This window comes from Trichechus manatus, unplaced genomic scaffold, assembly GCF_000243295.1.
Source record: "Trichechus manatus latirostris isolate Lorelei unplaced genomic scaffold, TriManLat1.0 scaffold00018, whole genome shotgun sequence".
In the NCBI taxonomy this organism is placed as follows: Eukaryota; Metazoa; Chordata; class Mammalia; order Sirenia; family Trichechidae; genus Trichechus; species Trichechus manatus.
Window position 1 is genome coordinate 4,534,209 of NW_004443954.1, and position 23,867 is coordinate 4,558,075.

Sequence of the window (23,867 nt, forward strand, 5' to 3'; positions counted from 1 at the left end):
GTTAGGAATTGGAGACAGGAAATGTGGCCACTCTGGCCCGGCTCTGCCGCTGGGACCCGGGTACACCTGCTTTTTCTGCTCTCGGGGCGGTTCCCGCCGGGTGGCGGTGTTCGGGCGAGCTCGCAGCGGGGAAGGGACCGGGGCCTGGAGCGCTGAAGGGTGCAGGGCGCGTCCTGCGAAGGCTGCGGCATCCGGGGAGAGGCACCCTCCCCACCTCGGCAGGCGCAGCCGCACCTACCCGCCGGACGCCCCGACGGGCGCGCCGCCAGGGCTGGCCGGGGAGGGGCCGGGCCCGGAGGGCGGGGGCCTGGGTGCGGGGCAGGGCCGGGCTGCGCCTCGCAGGCCTCTCCGGCAGCTCGGGGGCCGCCCGCCCTCCGAGGAGCGGAGCACTTCCCTCGGGGCCCGTCGCGTCGCAGGCGCCGTGAAAGCGCTCGCCATGAGGACCCTGTGGCTGGCGCTGTGCGCGCTGGCGCGGCTGTGGCCCGGGACCCTGGCCGGCTGCGCCGAGGCGGGGCGCTGCTGCCCCGGCAGGGACCCCGCCTGCTTCGCCCGTGGCTGGAGGTTGGACAGGGTCTACGGGACGTGCTTCTGCGACCAAGCCTGCCTCCTCACCGGAGACTGCTGTTTCGACTACGCCAGGGCGTGCCCAGGTGGGTGGCCGGGCCGAGGGTGGGGCTTGGGCCGCTCGCCCTCAACCCAGGGCCACGGAGCACTGCGCCAGGTACCGCAGTCCCCTCCAATCTAGGGTTCTTTCAGCCCCCTCTATCCAGCAGTGCCACAGGCCTCTCCATCCAAAAGTACCCCAGACTCTCCATCCGGACACACTGCAGCCCCGTCCATCCAGGCCTCCCCATCCCCCTCTACGGAGGCACACCCCAGTCCCTTTTATCCAAGCTTTCCCAGCACTCTTCACCCAGGTGCACCCTAGATTCTCCATCCAGGTGCACCCGAACCCTGTCCATCCATGCGCGCCCAGACTCTCCATCCAGACATTCCCAAGCCCCCTCCATGTGGGGTCTCCCAGCCTTCTCCATCTGGGCTGCTGCTTCCAAGCACCCCCCCCCCCGCCAGAGCCTCTTCTCCCGGAAGGGCTTGGGGGCCCCTCTGCTGATGAAATCTCTGATGTGACTCAGGAACTCCCGCTGGGACGGCCACCTTTTGACTGGAGAAATGGCACTGACAGGTCTAGGGACATGCCCCTGGGCCAGGCGCCACCACTTTCATTATGTTAATCCTTGTGGATCTTTGGGGGCCCGCGTGTGGGGTGATAAGGGAAGGAAGACGTAATTATCCTACTTGGTGTCTAGGGCTTGCTCTGGGAGGGTCCTTTCATTTAGAAAGCAAGTTTTTTGAGGTCCGCAGATGTCCTGGCCTCTGAACCCCAGCACATAGCAAAGCCCCCTCCTCATAGTAAGTGTTCCATATGTTCATTGAATTCAATTTTATCTATATAGCATGGTTAGGATTTTTATCTCAGGCTCCCTACTATGTTTTAATCCTGCTAGTTTTTCTTTAGACCAAACCCATCGCCATTAAGTTGATTGTAACTCAGAGAACCCTATGGAATCAGCCTTTATACTTTAAACCTCCCAAGCATCTCATGGTTCCTTGCCCCTGAGAAAGGTTCAGTAAATGTTTGTTTAATTGTATTGAAAGGTAAGTGAAGAAACGATGAGTATAGTGCTGAAGAAGCTGTGTCTGAGAGAAGCTGGCTCTGGAAATAGAAGTATTCCTGCTCCCCATCATCCCCAAAGCCAACCTGTGTTAGGGTTTGATCTCAAGGATCCCAGCATTGTCAGAGCCTGAGTATCTTCCTGGGAAGGCCCCCACAGGTTGTGTCCTTACCAGGGGAACCTGATTCCCAGTGGAGAGTAGCACCCCTCTGCTTCTTGGCTGCTTGAAGAAGCTGAGGGGCAAGGAGCAGAGAGCCCAGGCCAGCCACTCAGGCCTAATGCCGAAAGAACACAGTTGAAAAACATTAAGATTTTTGACCTTGGTCATAAGCTAATGATTTACCTATGAATATTGATATTATTTTTGACAAGCTTCTTTCCTTTTCCTGCCCCAACAGTAGGGTATTTTACTACTTGTATTAGCTTGCTAGGGCTGCCATAACAAAACCCCACACGTTGGATGGCTTATGAGAACAGAAATTTATTGTCTCTGTTCTGCAAGCTTGTAGTCCGAATTCATGGTGTTGGCAGGGCCGTGTTCCCTTGTCTGTCTCTCTGTGTCTCCTCTCTTCTAAGGACACCACTCAGCTAGGATTAGGTATGACCTAATAGTAACTGGTATGACCTCCTAGTAACTGAGAGCGTCTTCAAAGACCCTATTTGCAAACAAGGTCAAGTTCACAGGCACCAGGGATAGGACTTCAAGGTAAATTTTCAGGGGACACAGTCTAATCCATAACACTACTAAATGGCGAGAGAAAGAGCCAGGTACTTAGGAGATGCAGCGCCCTTGACCAGGGGTCCTCAGCCCCTCCTCAAAGCTTCCTAACTCCTGTTACCTCAGTTACCTGGTAACTCCAGCAAATCATCTTTCACTATGGCAGAATCACTCTCTCTTGAGGGGTTTGCCTACGTTTTAAAGGTAATTACAGAATTTATTTAGTCCAGATAATATGCCCAGATCCGTGGTAAGCACAGGGATGCAAAGATGGTTAAGACACAATCTCTGCTCTCTAGGAGTTCATAGACTAGCTGGGAAACACACATGCAAAGCACTCACAACATGCTTAGTGGGAGGCTAAAAACCAAAAGAAAAAAAACAAAAAAACCCTTGCTGTCAAGTTGATTCTGACCCCTGGTGACCCTGTAGGACAGAGTAGAGCCACCCCATAGGGTTTCCAAGGAGTGGCTGGTGGATTCGAGCTGCCAACTTTTTGGTTAGCAGCCGAATGCTTAACCACTGCACCATCAAGGTTAGTGGGAGGCTAGGGTAAGATAAACTAAAAAGGAAGACTTCCCAGAGGAAGTAATGGACAAGCCTGTAGAGCAAGAAGTCTCCAGACGGCAGTTCCTCAAAATGTTAAACAGGAAATTACCATATGACCCAGCAATTCCGCTCCTAGGTTTATACCCAAAAGATTTGAAGGCAGAGACTCAAACAGATGCTTGAACACCAATGTTCATTGTAGCATCATTCACAATGGCCTAAAGGTGGAAATAACCCAAGTCTCCATCAACAGATGAATGGAGAACCAAAATGTGGCATATACATGAAATGGAGTATTTTTCAGCCTTAATGAGAAATCAGCAGTCCCTGCTTGGTGCAAACAGTTTGCACAGTAGGCTGCTAATCAAAAGGTTGGAATTCGAGTCCACCCAGACGTACCTCAGAAGGAAGGCCTGGTGATCTACTTCTGAAAAATCAGCCATTGAAACCCTATGGAGCATAGTTCTCCTTTGACACACATGGGATTGCTATGTGTCAGAACTGACTGGTACTGTGACTAAAGAGAAATGAAGTTTTGATACATGATACAACAGGGATGAACCTTGAAAACATGCTAAATGAAATAAATCAGATACAAAAGCACAAATATCATGTGATCCCACTTATATGAAATATCTAGAATAGGCAAATGCATAGAGACCAAAGTAGGTTAGAGGTTACTACAGGCTGGGGGAAGGGAGGAATAGGGAGTTATTGTTTAAGGGGTACTGAGTTTCTCTTGGAGCCCTGATGGCACAGTGTTTAAGAGCTTGGCTGCTAACCAAAAGGTTGGCAGTTTGACTCCACCAGCCGCTCCTTGGAAACCCTTAGGGGCCGTTCTACTCTGTCCTATAAGGTCGCTATGAGTCAGAATCGACCCAACAGCAACGGTTCACAGGAGTTTCTGCTTGGGGTGATGGAAAAGTTTTGGAAATAGTTGGTGATGATGGTTGCACAACATTGTCAATGAAATTGACGTCGCTGAGTTGTACATTTTAAAATGATAAAAATGGCAAATTTTATGTTGTATATAATCTACCACAATAAAATTTTAAAAAAGCAAAAAACAATTGGTCTCCAGGAGAAAGGGAAAGAAAGGAGAATTCTAGGAGGGAAGCATATCACCATTGTTCAGCACTTCCTGTGGATGTCAGCCTGTCTGCACCAGGTGCTGTGCTTGGCCCTGTGGCTAAGTGGTGACCAGGACAGGCAGTGAACACAGCTCTAGATGGAGAGATTCAGGGCATACAAGAGGGATGGGGAGAGACCAAGCAAAAGTCCTGAGAAAAACTTATATTTTGCTTTCTAGTGAGGGGCAGGCCTAACAGTGCCAAACAGCAGCAAAAACTCTCAAAGTCTTTATTTGGTCAAAAACAAATCCTTTGTTTAAGTCTAGAAGGTAGAAATACTAAAACAAAAGGCCTACCGTTTTGGGGTGGGGATTTATTAGGTAAGTCATAGAAGAGATGAGATGACTTTACCAGCTTGTGAAGAACTCAGAAAGAAATCACAGCAACTGTGCGCCTAGGAGAACTGTGAGTGGTGGACAAAGGAACCAAATCCAGAAAAGGAAATGGTGTCTGATAGAATTATCAAAATGAGCATTCAAGAGCCTTAAATGCCCTTTCCCAGGGAGTCTCCAGAGGACCTTGCAGGCCTAGAGGAAATCAGGCATGGGACTGAGAAGGCTCCTTGTTGCTAGATTCTCTGTACCTCAGAGTTTCTGGTGAAGGGAGGGAAAAATAGAGATAATTGGAAGTTGGCCCCCTTGGCGAGCCTGAGCCTGCGCTGCCGTCAGAGCAGAGGGTGAGAGTGAAAGCCACGGCCTAGCTGAGCTGCTGTCTTCTCAGCCTTAGACACAAGTAACGACTCTGGGCTTATGGCAGACGCCACAGACTGCATCCTAGAGTCCGTTTCCTCGGGCCCAGAGTTGACTGGGCATCTGGGAGCTGGTTGACGGGCAACTCCTGGGACACAGCCTTCCCTCACCGCACAAAGTCTGTTCCTCTCCCAATTATTTATCTATTTGTATAATTTTTTTTCCAGAAATAACCCATATGTGTCAGTTTTGTCTCTAAAGTCAGAGAATCCTGGGTTCAATCTTGACCCTGTTTTGTGACTTTGGAGAATTTACTTTAGCTCTTGGAGCCTAACACACCTCATTTTTAAAGGCTGGTTGACAAAAAACACTATGCAGGACTGTGGAGTGGATGGATTGAGATAATACCTAGAAAGGCCATCACACAGTACCTGGCATGTGGCAGGAGGCCCTTCACAGCAAATGCCCTGTCAGTCGGCTCTATCATTGTGGATACTGGTGAACAGTTTGTATTTTTTAATTAGATATTTACACAGTAATTTTATAGCGACATATTGCAGTAATTTGTGCTAGTTAACATTAAATCATTGATACCTTTTATAAAACTCCTTCTGTGTGCCAGGTAGATTTGGTCATGTCAATGAGGATTAGGGTGGGATGCAACACCCTTATTCAGGTCACAGCCCTGATCATATAAGAGGAGTTTCCCTGGGATGTGGCCTGCATCATCTTTTATAATAGATAAAAGGAGACAGAAGCAAGCAGAGAGAGAGGGACCTCATTACCACCAAGAAAGAAGAATCAGGAGTGGAGCATGTCCTTTGGACCCAGGGTCCCTGCACTGAGAACCTCCTAGACTCGGGAAGATTGATGCCAAGACAAATGGCCATCTCCAAGGAACATCGGGCCCACAGTTGTTAAAAGGAGATAAAGACCTCCCCCTAGAGCCAACAGAAAAAGCCTTCCCCTAGAGCTGTTGCCCTGATTTCGGACTTCTAGCTCCTAAGCTGTGAGAGAATATATTTCTGCTTGCTAAAACCATCCACTTGTGGTATTTCTGTTATGGCAGCACTAGATAACTAAGACGTCTCTCACTTTAAATTAACAGCTAGAAATGATTAAGCTTAGTGAGGAAGGCATGTCGAAAGCCAAGATAGGCCAAGAGCCTCTTGCGCCAAACAGGTAGCGAAGTTGTGAATGCAAAGGAAAAGTTCTTGCAGGAAATTAAAAGTGCTACTCCAGTGAACATAGGAATGATAAGAAAGTGAAACAGCCTTATTGGTGATATGGAGAAAGTTTTAGTGGTCTGGATAGATCAAACCAGCCACAACATTTCCTTCAGCCAAAGCCTAATCCAGAGCAAGGCCCTAACTCTCTTCAGTTCTATGAAGGCTGAGAGAGGTGAGGAGGTGGCAGAAGAAAAGTCTGAAGCTAGCAGAGGTTGATTCATGAGATTTAAAGAAAGAAGCCATCTCCATAACATGAAAGTGTAAGGAGAAGCAGCAAGTCCTGATGTAGAAGCTGCAGCAAGTTATCCAAAGATCTAGCTAAGATAATTGTTGAAGGTGGCTACATTAAACGACAGATTTTCAATGTAGACAAAACAGCCATATATTGGAAGAAGAGGCCATCTAGGACTTTCATAGCTAGAGAGAAGTCAATGCCTGACTTCAAAGTTTCAAAGGACAGGTGGACTCTCTTGTTAGGGGCTAATGCAGCTGGTGACTTTAAGTTGAAGCCAATGCCCATTTACCATTCTGAAAATCCTAGGGCCCTTAAGAATTATGCTTAATCTGCTCTGCCTGTGCTCTATAAATGGAACAAGAAAGCCTGGATGACAGCACATCTGTTTACAGCATGGTTTACTGAATATTTTAAGCCCACCATTGAGACCTACTGCTCAGAAAAAAAGATTCCTTTCAAAATATTACTGCTCATTGACAAGGCACCTGGTCACCTAAGAGCTCTGATGGAGACGTACAAGGAGGTTAATGTTGTTTTTGTGCCTACTATCACAATATCCCTTCTGCAACCCATAAGAATAATTTCAACCTTCAAGTCTTATTATTAAAGAAATACATTTCTTAAGGCTACAGCTGCCATAGGCAGTGATTCCTCTGATGGATCTGGGCAAAGTAAACTGAAAACCTTCTGGAAAGGATTCGCCATTCTAGATGCCATTAAGAACATTCATGATTCATGGAAGGAGGTCAAAATATCAACATTAACAGGAGTTTGGAAGAAGTTGATTCCAACGCTCTTGGATGATTTTGAGGGGTGTCTTAGGCTGGGTTCTCTAGAGAAGCAAAACCAGTAAAGTGTATAAATATATAAAGAGAGAGATATTTATATCAAGGAAACAGCTCACGCGACTGTAGAGGCTAGAACGTCCCAAGTCCGTGGATCAGGGACGGCCTCTCCCAAGTCACGCAGTCACAGAAGCTGGCAAGCCCAAGATCAGCAGGTCGGAGAGCAGGGCTCCCGCTCACAGGCTGTGCAGATCGATGAATCCCAAGTTTGGCAGATAAGCTGACAGCTCAAGTCCCAAGAACCAGAGTGAGATGACAGGAGGCAGCTGCAGGATCCGGAGAGAGCAAAAAGCCAGAATGTCTGCTTATGTATCAGATGCAGGCCACACCCCCAAGGGGACTCCCTTTCATCTGATTGGCTACTCACAGCATATTCAATCATGGGAGTGATCACATTAAAACACTGGCACACAATCTTAACCATCACAGGGGTTCAAGACTTCAGTGGAGGAAATAACTGAAGATGTGGTAGAAATAGCAAGAGAACTAGAATTAGCAGTGGAACCTGAAGACGTGACTGAATAGCTGCAATCTCATGGTAAAACTTTAACAGATGAGGAGTTGCTTCTTATGGATGAGCAAAGAAACTGGTTTCTAGAGATGGAATCTACTCCTGGTGAAGATGCTGTGAACATTTTTTAAATCACAGCAAACGATTTAGAATATTATATAAATTTAGTTGATAAATTAGTGGCAGGGTTTGAGAAGATTGACTCCAATTTTGAAAGAAGTTCTACTGTGGGTAAATGCTATCAAACAGTGTTGCATGCTACAGAGGAATCTTTTGTGAAAGGAAGAGTCAATCAACGTGGCAAACTTCATTGTTGTCTTATTTTAAGAAATGGCCCCAACTACCCCACCCTTCAGCAACCACCACCCTGATCAGTCAGCAGCCATCAACAGAAAGGCAAGACCCTCCACCAGCAAAAAGATATGACTTGCTGAAGGCTCAGATGATAGTTAGCATTTTTTAGCAATAAAGCATTTTTTAAATTAAGGTGTGTACATTGTTTTTTTAGACATAATGCTGCTTCAAACTTAATAGACTACAGTATAGTGTAAACATAAGTTTTGTATACACTGGGAAACCAAAAAATTCGTGACTCTCTTTATTGCAATATTCGCTTTATTGTGGTGGTCTGGAACCAAACTCAAAATATCTCTGAGGTACGTCTGTACATAGAACGTTTCTGCCTCTTAGAATCTCTCCCCCTTCTTATATATGTTATATTACCTATTATGTTATGTTACCTATTGGTGTTGCCTGTCTTAGTTACCTACTGTTGCTATAACAGAAATACCACAAGTGGATGGTTTTAGCAAACAGAAATACATTCTCTAACAGTTTAGGAGCTAGAAGTCTGAAATCAGGGCACCAGCTCTAGGGGAAGGCTTTTTGTCAGTTCTAGGGGAAGGTCCTTATCTCCTGTCAACAACTGTGGGACCAGCTTCCTTGGAGGTCTCCATGTGTCTTGGCATTAATCTTCCCCTGAGTCTAGGAGGTTCTCATCGCAGGGACCCCAGGTCCAAAGGATGTGCTCCACTCCTGGCTCTTCTTTCTTGGTGGTAATGAGGTCCTTCTCTCTCTGCTTGCTTCTCTCTCCTTTATCTCTTATAAGATAAAAGGTGATGCAGGCCACACCCCAGGGAAACTCCCCTTACATGAATCAGGGATTTGATCTGAGTGAGGGTCTTATATCCCACCCTCATCCTCATTAATATGACCTAATCCTGCCTCATTAACATAATGGACAGCTCACTCCCAAATGGGACCATAAGCACGGCCATAGAGGCTAGGATTTACAACTCATCACAAAATAGAGGATGATCAGATTACAAAATGGAGGACAACCACACAATACTGGGAATCATGGCCTAGCCAAGTTCACACATATTTTTTGGGGACAAAGTTCAATCCATGACACTCCCCAAAGCCATTTTTACTCAAATTACATTAATTTTTAATGAAAAATATAACTGTGTCCAAAAAAACTAAGCACACTTTATTTTAAAAGCATTCCTTCAGATCTTTTCATCTTGATAAAGGCATTTCTTGGTGTGGCTATGAGATAAAGTACTGGAATTTCTGTTTCTAAATAGAAAGTTGTTTTTTTCACTTAGACAAAAATAAAAATAAGTGATTTGCCCTGCAGAATTACTAAACTGCCGAGGACATCTGTTTAGAAATTAATCTTAGAAAATCTCATCATGATGATAGTATGGGTTTTGAAGTATCCCATTTCAACATTAATAATGTAGCTCCACATCTCCTCTTTTCAAAATAAAGGATGGAGATTGTCCATTGGCTGTGTCTGGTCAGGGATGGGGAGAAGTAAAGAAGGCTAACAGTCTCAAATTACCCTTCCCTGGAAGAACTCCTTAGGAGACTTGCTTATCAGGCTTACACTACTACCCCAGTCTCTAATAAACTGGCTGGGTTCCTTGAGTCTTGCATCCTGAGATCATAGAAACATTAGATTGCATTAGATCATGGATGAGCAACTTAAGGAAAGAGTGATAATTAACCAAAGTGATGCAGGCAAAAACTGAGTAGCCAGTGTCTTCTCCTAGATTTATGGACAGACTAGGAACAAACTGGCCAAGATCTGATGATATCACATCTGAAGAGGGAAGGGCAACGTGCTTGAAAATATGGGCTCCAAAACTCACCCAAAGGAACGACGTCACAATCTACGATGATTTGGAAGTTGAGACTTTAACAGAGCCAGAATCGTCCAAGAGATGGCACTTGGCTTCCCCCGCCTTTGTCTTGGCAGAAAAAGAAGCCGACCATGGGGCCAGCATTAAAAATGACTTGAGTTAGCAGGATTTGGCTGTAGTCCTCAGGTGCAGTCAATGAGCATGTCTTAGTTTCTTAGTGCTGATGTAACAGAAATACCACAGATGGGTGGCCTTAAAGAACAGAACTTCATTTTCTCACGCTACAGGAGACTGAAAGTCCAAATCAGGGTGTCGGTTGTGTCGATTCCTTCCTTGTCAGTAGCCCTGGGTGCTCCTTGGTTCCTTGACTGGTAGACAGTCCTCACCTGGCATCTGTCTCCCTCATTTTGTGCTGGAATCTGTGTCTAATCTGCTCTTTTTATAACTCAGAGTGATTAGGTTTAGGACACACCCTATACTGATAAGGCCTCATTAACATAACAAAGAATACCCTATTTCCAAATAGGATTTCCTCCACTAGGAGTTAACGATTCCAACACATATTTTTGAGGGACACAATTTAATCCATAACAGAGGGTAGTCATTAACACTTGTCTAGCATTTGCTCATGGAGTTCTGGGGTGATGCAAACGGTTAAGTGCTCGATTACTAGCCAAAAGGTTGGCTGTTCGAACCCACTCAGAGGTGCCTTGGAAGACAGGCGCCTTTCTGCTTCAGAAAGGTCACAACCTTGAAAACTCTATGGAAGCGTTCTACTCTACATACATGGAATTGCCACGAGTCGGAATCCACTCGGCAGCAACCAACAGCAACAGCAAAGCCTTTGCTCTGTGCCAGGCACTCTTCTAGGCACTTTGTGGCTCTTCACTTAGGTCTCACCACCTGCTGAGGTTATGTCCCATTTAGTCTCATTTTACACACAGGGTAACTGAGGCGCAGAGGTTAAGGAACTTGTCCAAAGTCACACCGCTAATAAGTGATGGAGCTAGATTTGAAGTCAGGACATCTGGATCCAGAGCCCACAGTTTAAAATACTGTGTTTTGCTGTCCCAGAGAAATGAGGCTGTATGAGAAGCTTTGTACTTTGCAGGGCTGGCCCCAAATAAATACTCTTAGAGTCATCTCTCTCCACCCATTGCGTGCTCCTCGAGGGTGAAGAGTGTATCCTGCTTCTCTTTGTAACCCCCTAGTGGCTATCTGGAGCCCTGGTGGCACAGTGGTTAAGCATTCGGCTGCTAACCAAAAGGTTGGCAGTTCAAATCCACCAGCCGCTCCTTGGAAACTGTATGGGGCAGTTTTACTCTGTCCTACGGGGCCACTATGAGTCAGAATCGACTCGACGGCAGCGGGTTTGGTTTTGGTTAGTGGCTGTCTTAGGTTTCCTGGGTGGCGCAAATGCTTAAGTGCTGAAGGGTTAGTGGTTTGAACCCACCCAGAGGCGCCTTGGAAGACAGGCCCTGGTGATCTGATTCTGAAACGCCACAGCCTTGAAAACCCTGTGGAGCGGTTCTGCTCTGCCCACATGGGGTCGCCATGAGTAGAGATCAACTAAGGGGCAATTAACAACAACAGTGGCTATCCCGTGGCACTTAACTAATGTTTGTCAGAAGAGAGTTTGGTGAAATGGTTTATCTTTACTCTGTGTATTTTCACAATAAAATAAAATTTTTGTTTTGGGAAAAAAAACGATCAGCCATTCAACCCAGCGGATGCTATCTGTGGCTTCTGAGGACACTGCCATTTGGAGTGTATCCACATTTCCTATTTAAAATAACATTTTCCTTCCTTCACTACAAAATATATTGATGCAAAAACTTTGGAAAATATACACAAGAGAAGAAAACAAATCACCTGGAAACCTCCTACCCGGAAGAAAGAATTAGTAACCTTTGGATTTGTTTCCTCTTTTTTTCTGGGCTTAGATGGTTTATAAAATTCTGTTTTCCTAATGAGGAAGCCTATGTCATTATCTCCTATCGTTTTATGAACGTGTCCAGTCAATATCTCAAAAACAAACAAGCAAACAACCAACCAACCAACCAGTTGGGGGCCAGGCCAGATCACATGATTTCTGCAAGAGTCAAAAAAAAAAAAAAAAAAACCTTGATCATTTTATTGGCGATTTTTTGAGGAGGAACATAGGGACTTTCACAGAAGTTTGACAAGGTTCCACAGAAAAGGATAACATATGGAAAGAGAAAAGAGCAGATGATATGCGTTTAAAATTGTGTCGCCATGAGATGTGTGTGTGTGTGTATGTGTTAGGGGATAAAGTGACTGTTTTCTTTTTCTTCCATAGAATGTCAAGAAACAAGCTATATATAAATGGGCATCCCTGTGAGTAAAGTGTAAAAAGAATTATTTCCTCAGGAATAATTAGGGCTGTTTGAACTGAACAACTTGAGGGAGAAAACGCTTGATTGTGGGTGGCCTTAAACTCTTAGGTGGCAAAGAGCCAAGCAGGCAGGGCTAGATCACAAAGGAGAATGTTCGAGTCTCTGTGATGAACCGAGGAGACACTGCTACAGGTTAATAAGGACCAGGCAATATATTTAAGAGGAAATAATCAAAACTATATGGAAAAATGGAACCCTGGTGGGGTAGTGGTTAAGGGCTACGGCTGCTAACCAAAAGGTGGGCAGTTCAAATCCACCAGCTTCTCCTTGAAAACCCTGTGGGGCAGTTCTAACTCTGTCCAATAGGGTCACTAAGAGTCGGTATTGACTCAGCGGCAACGGGTTTTTTATTTTTTTTTATATGGAACAATGAAGGCACTCTGAACGCAAAATGGTGGAGTAGGAAAGGGTCAGTCGTTCCACCAAAGCAGCAGTTAAACTGGAGGGAGCAATAGGAATCAATGATTTTGGAACTCTGGAACCTGATCGAAAGCAAAAAAAAAAACCCAAACACGCTGCCTTCGAGTCGATTCTGACTCACAGTGACCGTCCTGTGAAAACTAGGGGAGTGTCTTATGAGCACAGAGGCTGCTCATCTTTCCTAAGTGAGGCACCTTGGTGGGAAAGATAGCAGCCAGTGGTTCTGGATTGGCTGGCTGGTGCCAGGCTGAGCAGTGGGGATCTTGTCCTCCCAGAAGTTGGAGTTGTGCGTTTGGTTTTCTGGTGGCACCCTGAAGGACCATGCAGATGCTTGCCTCGGTTTTGTCCCTCTCAGCAGCAGGGGCTTCTCCCAGCAGCATCTACTGGAGGATTTAAAGGGCCCGTGTGGTTGTTGTTGTTAGGTATCATAGAATCATTTACAGCTCATAGCGAGCCCACGTGACAGAGTAGAACTACCTCATAGGGTTTTCTTGGCTGTAATCTTTATAGAAGCAGATTTCCAGGTCTTTCTCCCTCGGAGCAGCTAAGTGGGTTCAAACTCCCAACCTTTCAGTTAATAACAGAGCGCTTAACCATTTGCACTACCAGGGCTCCTTTAAAGGGCCAGTTACTCCCAACCCTTTTAAATGGTGAAATCTGTGTCAGGTCCCTGGCTGACCACAGAGGTAATGGAACAGAAATTTCAGTGACCACACACAACTGGGAATACGCGCTTTGCAAGAATAGTCTGGAAAAGTCATTAAACAAATGGATAACAGTTTTCATCAAGTAACAACAGCAACCTTTGAGGAGTGGAATAATCAGACTTCTAGAGCTACCACATTATAATACTCAGAAGGGAATCAAAACTTTTGTTGTTATTAGATGCCATCAAGTGGGTTACAACTCATAGCAACTCTATGTACAACAGAATGAAACACTGCCTGGTCCTGTGCCATCCTCACAATCGTTGCTATGTTTGAGCTCATTGTTGCAGCCACTGTGTCAATCCATGTTGTCGAGGGTCTTCCTCTTTTTTGTTGACTCTCTACTTTACCAAGCACGATGTCTTTCTTTAGGAGCTGCTCCCTCCTGATAACATGTCCAAAGTACGTGAGATGAAGTCTTGCCATCCTCGTTTCTAAGGAGCATTCTGGCTGTACTTCTTCCAAGACAGATACGTTCATTCTTCTGGCAGTCCATGGTATATTCAGTATTCTTCACCAATACCATAATTCAAAGGCATCAATTCTTCTTTGCTCTTTCTTATTCACTGTCCAGCTTTCACATGCATAGGAGGCAATTGAAAATACCATAGCTTGGATCAGGCACATCTTAGTCCTCAAAGTGACACCTTTGTTTTTTAACACTTTAAGGAGGTCTTTTGCAACAGATTTGCCCAATGCACTGTCATTTGATTCTTGACTGCCGCTTCCATGGGCATTGATTGTTGATCCAGGTAAGATGAAATCCTTGACAGTTCAATATTTTCTCTGTTTATCATGATGTTGCCTGTTGGTCTAGTTGTGAGGACTTTTTTTTCTCTATGTTGAGGTATAATCCATACCGAAGGCTGTAGTCTGATTTTCATCAACTCTTCTTCACTTTCAGCAAGCAAGGTTGTATTATCTGCATATCACAGGTCATTTTTAAGGCTCCCTCCAAAATTCAACTAAAAACAACAAAAAGGCAGTAATGGAGGAATTGAGGAACAAAAAAATATATGATATATAGAAAACAAATAGCTAAATGAGAAAAGTAAATCTTTGCTCATCACTAATTACTTTAAATGTAAATGGATTAAACTCTCTTATTGAAAGACAGAGATGGGCAGATTGGATTAAAAAAAAAAGATCACTGATATATTGTCCGCAGGCGACTCACTGTATATACAAAGACATAAAGATGTTGAAAGTAAAAAGATGGAAAAAGATACTCCATGCAAAACTAGTGATGAAAAGAGAGCTGGGTGGCTCTATTTCTGTCAGACAAAATGGACTTTAAGTCAAAAACTGTTACAAGAGACAAAAGACATTAAATATGGATAAAAAATAAAACCAGCAAGAAGATATAACAATTATCAACATATATGCACATAACAATAGTTCCTCACAACAATGAAGCAAAAATTGACAGAATTGAAGGGAAAAATAGACAGTTCTGCATATGTAATAGTTGGAGACGTCAACATCCCACTTTCAGTAATGGACAGAACAACCAGACAGAAGGTCAATAAGCAAACAGAGAACTTAAACACTGTAAACCAATAAACCTAACAGGCATGTACAGAACACTTCCCTTTTTTTTAATAGGAAAATATACATAACATAAACTTTTCCATGTTAGCCATTTTTAAGGGTACAATTCAGTGGCATTATGTACATTCACAGTATGTACACACACACACACAAATGGTAACCAGAACCATTATCTATTTCCAGAACTTTTTCATCATCCCAAACAAAAGCTCAGTACCCACAGAATAACTCCTCATTCCTTCCTCCCCCCACCTCCTGACAATCTCTTATCTACTTTCTGTCTCTATGAATTTGCCTATTTTAAATGCCTCATATAAGAGGAATCAAACAATAGTTGTCCTTTTGTGTCTAATTTATTTCACTCAGCATAATGTTTTCAGGTTCATTAATGTCATAGCACATATCAGGACTTCATTTCTCTTTATGGCAGAATAATATTCCATTGGTTGGATTAAGAGTGTGTTGTTTAATGTCCACATTATTTGTGAACTTCCCAGTTTTTTTTCTGTTACTAATTTCTAGTTTCATTCCATTGTGATCCGAAAAGATACTTTGTATGACTTCAGTCTTTTTAAATTTATTAAGACTTGTTTTGTGGCCTAAGATATGGTCTATTCTGGAGAATGTACCATGTACGCTTGAGAAGAATGTGTATTCTAATATTGTCGGGAGCAGTTCTGCTCGGTCCTGAAGGGTTTCTATGAGTCTGAATCAACGTGATGGCACACAACAACAACAACGTATGTAGTTTGAGTATTTTTATTGTCATTAACTAAAATAATCCAGAAACTTACCATATTGGTTCTTGCTGTTTAGCATATGCTTCATAATAGGAACTGTGGTAAGAGTTTTACATGAGAAGTTTCACAAGTCGAAACCTTTGAAACTCAGGGTTTCTTTCTGTGTAACAAGGGTCAATACTCTCTGATTCTCAGAATAATATTATTTGCCATTATAAAATTTGATCAATAAAAAAAGCCAAAAAATTTAAAAAAAAAAATTCGGGACTTGTTCTCAGTTCAATTGTTGCTCTGTGTGTGCGTGCGTATTTGGCATCAGGAAAAGCATTAGAAAAAAACTTTTTTTTTAAAATTACCTTTTCGTACCTAAAGACTGAGAATAGTATGTCTAGTTCTGGTTGCCACAACTCACCGAGGCTGTGCGTGGACCTGAGGAAGTCTAATGGTTACTCAAACCATGGGTGGATGTCTACAGAAAGATGAGTCAAACAGCTGGAGTCTCCAGCCTGAAAAGTCCGTGCTTAGGGGAAGAGAGACCTACTGAAACAGTAAGACTATGAGTAGTGCCGATAAGGTAAACACAGATTTTTTTTTTTGGGGGGGAGGGTCAAATAAAAGGGAATACCACTTTATACCTCAGATAATAAAATTAAGGAAGTGTGCTACTTTCAAGATGTGGCACTGGCAGGAAATATATATGGATTAAAAGGGATTTGAAGGACTGGTAGCTGCCAGAAGTAGCTGGAGTGTCCTAACTGTAAGGCACAGAAAGCAACATTCCTACCAATAGCCCACTCCACAGGGCCATTGTTGCCAGCAGAACAGGGACAACTCTGCCCCAGGTTAGGAATTCCTGTGTTATTTTGCTTCTGTTCTTCCCTCTCTGGTGCCTCCTCCAGTGCTTTGGCTTCTGACCAATGATGTGGACAGACCAGAGTCTGTTTCTATATAGAACATTACTAGGGAGGAAGAGGAGGAGGAACTTGCCTAATGCCATTTCATTCATTCAACAAATATTTATTGAGCACCAACTATGTGTCAAGAACTAGGGATAAAATAATGACAAACTATCATAGTCCCTATGGGTGACAACAAAAAAACAAACAATAAATATGTAATTACAAATTATGGAGGCGCTAGAAGGCTCGACAGCACCTAACAACAGCAATGATAGAAGGCAAGGAACACTGAGCTCTGAGAGGAAGTAATTGTATGAGGAGCAAGGGGCAAGGGGGCTGTTAGACTACATAGATAAGCTGGCCAGAGAAGGACTCCCTGAAAAAGAAACAGTTCAGGTGGGAAGAACATCGCCAGCAGAGGGAATACATGTACAAAGTTCTTAGGGTGGTAAAAGGCTTGGTGTGTTCAAGGAGTAAAGAAGACAATGTGGCTGGAGCTTTGGCTGGAAGGAGGGTAGGCAACTCCAGTGGGAGTGAAGGGACAGCAGAGGAAGGTCACACAGGACCTTGTAGCCTCAGCAGAGAACTTGGATTTTATTCCAAACTCAATGGGAAGCCGCTGAGGAAAATCTGTGGTACATCTTTTAAGGTTATCGTATGTGGCTGTGACTGGATATCCCTGTTAGAACATATGAAAATGTACCCGTCTCTTGTTGTGTACAGATTTGGTCATGAAGTACATGTTACTTTTTGGTTTTATGCCTTTCTTCTGGTGGTTGTGGTAGGGATATCTGATAACCACAAAGCTCTTGAGGAAGGGAGGGCTAGCTGGTAAATCAGAAAGGACTTTATCCCTTGAATTCTGAATTTACCCATTATCTCACACCCCTGTGAGGAGAGCCAGAAGTGCCCACCAGGCCTGAAGTAGGAACTTAGATGTTGACTCACGGGAAAGGATTCTGAAGGGAAGAGACAAAGCCTTCTGTTGTCTATGGAAAGCACTTAGGGTAGTTTTCCAATCATTGATAGTCAAACGGGGACCCATTGCCAGAAGAAGAAGCTGAGCTCCACCAAAGGCTGAGCTGGCCTTCATCATAACCATGGCTACCATTGATTGAGCACCGAGCTTCAGGACTGTGGGTGCCTACTCATGTCCCCTGCTCCCACTGCTTCCTTACAGGCCAGGTGGCTTTCTGCTACAAGGACTGTGACTCTGCCTGAGGCTCTTCTCTGCCCCAGCAGGGCAGACTGGAATGCCAGGGTCATTGACCAAGGGAGCAGCCCTCTACTACTGACAAGCAGGAGATGGTGGGAAGATACCCCAGTTTCCATGGCCTAGGGTGGGACAACTCTGAGATGAGTTCTACACAGTCTCCTAGAGGTCCCCAGTAGGACTGAGTCCCATTGTCCAGTGGTCAGCCGTTCACTAACACACTCTTATGGGCTTCCTTATCATCTCTGTCTCTGTTTCCACTCCATTTTGGTGCTGCCAGGCGTCACCTTCGAAATAAATTGCTTTCATTCAAATCCACATCTCAGAGTTTGTGTCTGGGGAAATCCAACAGGAATATTACCTAAATCTAAATCAGCTCTCACAACATGGATGACTCTGGAGAACATTATGCTGAGTGAAATAAGTCAATCACAAAAGGACAAATATCGTATGAGATCACTATTATAAAAAGTCCAAGAATAGGTTTGCACACAGAAAAAAACAATTATTTGACGGTTACCAGGGATAGGAAGGTGAGGGAGGGAGAATCACTAAATAGACAGTAGATGCGTGTTAAAACCGGTGAAGGGAAAGGCCACACACTATATGGGGGAAGTCAGCACAACATGACCAAGGCAAAGGAGGACACTGAGAGGTACACAAGAATAAAAAGCAAGTACTGTATGCTATATCATACACAATCCTGCAACAATAGTAATAACACAGAATAATTTGTGAGGGGATACTTAGGTAGGTATGTATGCTAAATAAGTGAGGGAGGCCGTGTGGGAGTACACCTGCATGCATATGTGGATATTTCTACATACATATTTGTATGTGCTACATGTATATTCATATATGTAATAGAGCACGTAGGGGCACAGGTATGGCAACTTCTTAGATATAACCAAACACGTTGTGGAACTAAGCTGAACTGAGCTACTCGGCTTGAAAGCTAAGGACAATAGTCTTGGGGGACATCTAGGTCAATTGGCATAACATAGTTCATAAAGATAATGTTCTACATCCTAGTTTGCTAAGTAGTGTCTGGGGTCTTAAAAGCTTGTGAGCAGCCAGCTAAGATAAACTATTGGTCTCTTCCTGTGTGGCGCAAAGGAGAGTGAAGAAAACCAAAGACTCAAGGAAGCAATTAATCCAAAAGACTAACGGCCGATATGAACCACAGCCTCCTCTAGCTTGAGACCAGAAGAACTAGATGGTGCCTGGCTACCACTAACAGTTCTGAACAGGAACAGAAAAGAAGGTCCCGGTTAGAATGGGTGAAAAATGTAGAACAAAATTCAAACTCATGAAAGAGACCAGACTTACTGGTCTGATAGAGACCAGCGGAAATCCCGAAACTATCGCCCTAGGACACCCTTCTAACTTGGGAATGAAGCCACTCCCGGAGGCCACCTTTCAGCCAAATAATAGACTTTCCTATACAATAAACACTAACACTCGTGAGGAATGTGCTCCTTAGAACAATCAACTATATGAGGTCTAAAGGGCAACATTTGCCCAAAAGCAAAGATGAGAAGGCAGGGAGAGGCAAGGAAACTGGATGAATTGGAAACGAGGAACCCAGGGTGGAAATGAGGAGTGTGCTGACACATGGTAGGGATTGCAACCACTGTCATGGAACAATCTGTGTATGAATTATTGAGTGAAAACTGATTTGCTGTGTAAACTTTCACCTAAAGCCCAATAAAATGTTCAAAAAAAAAAATGAAATCAGTTTCTGTTGAGTCAGTTCTGACTCACGGTGACCCCAAGTGGTGTAGAGTAGAACTACTCCATAGAATTTTCAATGGTGGTGACCTTTCGGGAGCAGGTCACCAGGCCTTTCTTCCTAGGCACTTCTGGGTGGATTGAAACCACCTATCTTGTGTAACCCACTGCTTAACCATTTGCACCACCGAGACAACATGAATATTAGGTTGCGTCTAAACAAAAAGAAAAGAAAGAGCTCACTGAACTTCCTGGCTGTGATTCAGTCTAGGCTTCGTTCCCCTAAAGGGGGTGGGGTGATGTCATCAGATCCTGACTGATTATGAAGAAATCGGGAGGCTGTGACAAGATGGGACTCAGAAGAGATCATGCTGTTCACTAGGTAACAGTCTGTCAGGCTCCATTAATAACTAGTGAAACTAAAAAGTGAAGAGTGAGGAAGACAGATTGTAAGAAAGAATATTTTGATATGCTGTATATAGATTTGAATTAGATTGAACAGAAAGAGCTTTAATGGGACAGGGGACAAGAATACCAATGGCACCGTTCGAAAGGAAATTCGTGTCATGCAGCTGTGATACATGACTTGAGGTAATAAATCAGTCAGAAGTCGCTGGCACTTCCCCTAACCTTCGTGACCAAAGGCCTCTTGTGATCTACGATGAATTGCAATCTAAATAATCAAAAGTTCACAAATGAGGCAAGAATAGAATCTTCTGTGCAGAATAGGAAGAAACATTTCAGATAAATCTTCCAACACAAAACATTTAGTGGAACACCTTTTTATTCATATAATTTTATGTGAACTTTTTTTCATTTTGCCTGGCAATTAAGTCACCGAGATGCTGTTGTTCTGGCAATTAAGTCACCGAGATGCTGGAACTTTCTGGATCTCTTTATGAGGATTTTAAAGTCATGGATTGGAAAAACAGGAAATAGCATTTTTCCAAGGACAAACCTTAACCAGTGGGAACAATTGATTCAATGATTCCGTAAGTCGAGGGCTTCAACTGTGGAACCAAACTAAATACCATACCAAACATTGGATATGACATAAATATCCATAGACATGGATGTTGGAGAAATACTGAGAATAAATCCAGTTAGAAAACTATCCCCAAATGTCATTTTTTTTTAGCATATGGATAGAGTCTAACCAAAGGCCATATCACTAAATTCTGAACTAATGCCATGGCAAAATTTTATTGATAATGATGTCCAAATGTTACCACAATAACACGGATTGGAGCCGCCTGCCGCAATAGCCAATTCTGAGACGGGTGAGGTGAGCAGCAAGATGTTTATTATATATCGATATATAGGAGACAGAGGGGAAGAGATTCCTCCAAAAAACCCATCTCCCCCACTGGAGATCGGCTGAAGTCTTTTATAGGGACAGGATTATGGATCTTTTGTGGTAGTTTCCCCTTGAGGTGATGACATCTTAGATGAGTTAACCTTCTACTGGTATTCTTAGAGGTTATCTGGTGACATCTTTGAGGATTATCTGGCGACATCCTGCTTTTTCTTGTCACAAGATGGATGCTTTGTTTGGTTTTTCATTCTTAGATCATTATCACTTGTTTTCCACCCTCCAGGAAGGAACATCAGTTAATCTTAAACCTTTTTGTAGAGACTAGAATGGGAGGGAAAAATCACGAGACAATGTGGCGGTTAGCAATGGGGAGTAAATAATAGTGAGCTGGCCTGTGCAGCCTCTTCCACAAATGCTAATCTTTGAAATAAGTATATATCTGGGTGGTACAAAAGGTTAAAGTGCTTGGTTGTTAACCAAAAGCTTAGAGGTTTGAGTCCATCCAGAGGTGCCTTGGAAGAAAGGCCTGGCAATCTGTTCTGAAACATGAGCCACTGAAGGCTCCACAGAACACAGCTCCACTGTGACACACGTGGGGTAGCCATAAGTCAGAATCAAGCTGATGGCAACTGGTTACTGGTAACACACCAGCGCAGAACTAGCTAGACTCAGGGATGAAGAGGGGTTGTGGGAGGAAGAGACGCATTGAAAGAAATAAAGACAGAAGGCCTTCTCATCCAGCTCCTAGTCAGGGGTGGGGGGTCTCTTTTTCAATACCTGTAGTTCTACAGACCAGTTAAATCATGGGATCATTGAAATAAAGGAGGGGGGGTCAACACGAGATGAGAAGAGCAGGAAGTGATCTGCTATTGATTTTTCAAAGGATGTCTACATGGCGGATATTGGGAATGAACTCTAACGTGGCCTGTTATTACTTCTGTAGGTAGTCGACATGTGATACCTATGGGTTTTTAGATGATTAATGAAGGCATGTTTTAAAACAGTATTAACATTTTTGAATTCTTGACAGCTGTTTATATCGTTTGTGGCCCTTTTCACATCAGGGGCAGGTATTTGCTGCCAAATATCACTTCTTCCAAAAGCCATGAGCCCTAAACTAGAGTGGGCTGAAAGGCAAAATAAGTTTTCAGGTATAAGCTGTCAGAAGTCCAAATCAAGGTTTCCAAGAAGTCAGGGTGCTTTCTGGTTGAAACCCTATAAACTTGAAAGTGTGAGGGTGTTAGGGAAAGTGGGTCCCACTTTGTAGAAACAAAGACTTTTGGCATCTAGTTGAGAAGCATGTCTTCTGCCTTCTTGTTCTTCCCATCTTCTTATATCCATTCTCAAGTCATGAAATAATTCAATTTAAAAATACATTACAGTCCTTTTAAAAGACTCATTAGGATTTTAAGCGGAAAGTTAAATGCAAACCCACATTGATTTTACAGTCATGGCCAAGAAATTGAGTTTTTAATTTCGTCTTTAGATTTGGTATGTGAACTTCACAGTCCATGAGGGGAACAGCTTCTGGCTTGCCCGAAGACAATGCTGGCCTCCAGGGGGCAGCCTAGCTCATGGCTGGCTCCCTAGAGGCCAGCTGGGCTCAGAGAACTAGCTAATGTGTAGACCAGCAGAGCACAGAAAGAACCAGATGCTAGGGCCACATTCTCAGCATGACTCTGCCTTTTCATGCGAGACCATGAGGACTCTTGACCTCTCTGGGCCCTCGTTGCTCATCCCTCAACTCCATCTCTGATATTCTATGTCTGTGAGCCAGGAGGAGTCCTGGTGGCGCAGTAGCTAAGTGCTGTGGCTGCTAACCAAGAGGTTGGCAGTTCGAATGAACCAGTCGCTCCTTGGAAACCCAGTGGGGCAGTTCTACCCTGTCCTATAAGGTCCCTGTGAGTTGGGGTCGACGAGATGGCAGTGGGTTTTTTTTTTTTTTTTTTAAATTATGAGCCAGGAGGATGAGAAAAGACCATCTAGAAGAAGCTAAAGTATAGAGAGTCCTTGCTGTGGCCCTAAGCCAGCTATCTCATGGAGACACCCTTGCTGCTAATATTTGACCTGGGTAGGTGATGGGATTATTGATGCTTGAAGTATATTCTTTGTTTTCTATACTCCTTTTGTTCCTTCACGTTTTCTACAATGAATGTGAATTACTGTTATAATAAGAAAATGTATGGGCAGGAAAGAATAAAGTCCACGTTGGAGGAAAAGCAAAGGGGTCTGCTTTGGCCCCTGGGAGTATGAGGAAGTACCCCGGAGGGTGGGTCTCTGGCTCATACCCATCTTCAGGATTCAGACAGACCTGCCTGCCTCTAAGAGGTACCTGATCGGCAGTTAACCATCAGAGTGGGAGGGCCAATGTCAACTGGGACAGCTGAGGCTTTGTGTGTTCCTCCTGATAAAGGGCCCCCACCAAAGCTAACCTTGACTGTTTATGTTGGCGGGAGCTCCTGGCATGTGGCTGGTGTACTCAGGTGAGGGCCTGTCGTGCTGTTTTGCAGCTCGCCCGTGCATCGTGGGGGAGTGGAGCCCCTGGAGCGGCTGTGCGGAGCAGTGCAAGCCCACCGCCCGCGTGCGGCGGCGCCGGGTGCGGCAGGAGCCTCAGAACGGCGGGGCGCCCTGCCCGCCCCTGGAAGAGAGAGCCGGCTGCCTGGAGTACTCAACGCTGCAGGGCCAGGACTGCGGGCACACCTTCGGTACTGCTGTTGTCCTGTTTCCACCAGTGTTATCTCTGGTGTCTGTCGGCCGCTTCATCCCATAAAAGGTCATGTACTGTGGAGGGAAAGTTCCATGCGCTCAGGGAGTGGGATAGGCAGGTCTGCCCAGAGGAGACAGGAAGCTCAGGAAATGTTTAATGAAGGAATGAACGGCCAACTGCACAGACGCCTCCCTTCGCTGCTGCCCTTATTGTTTTCTAACCGATGACTCATAGTGTGCACAGACGAGGTAATAAAGGACGAGTGCATTGTGGTGTTGAGGGAACTCAGTCAATCCGTCTGGCAATACGATAGCGACCCTATAGGACAGAGTAGAACTGCCACATAGGATTTCCAAGGAGCGGCTGGTGGATTCGAACTGCTGATCTTTTGGTTAGCAGCCAAGCTCTTAACCACAATTCCACACTCACATGTTCAGG

General features: G+C 44.4%; 1 protein-coding gene across 1 annotated transcript in view; it reads left to right on the forward strand.

Annotated features, from left to right (window-relative positions):
* Positions 1-230: 230 nt before the first annotated feature.
* Positions 231-23,867, forward strand: part of SBSPON (somatomedin B and thrombospondin type 1 domain containing) — a 36,698-nt gene continuing 13,061 nt past the window's right edge. The window contains exons 1-2 of the mRNA XM_004372531.3: positions 231-650; positions 23,233-23,427. Coding sequence (XP_004372588.1) covers positions 437-650; positions 23,233-23,427 — 409 coding nt within the window. The 5' untranslated portion in view covers positions 231-436. The remainder of the gene's footprint in view (positions 651-23,232; positions 23,428-23,867) is intronic.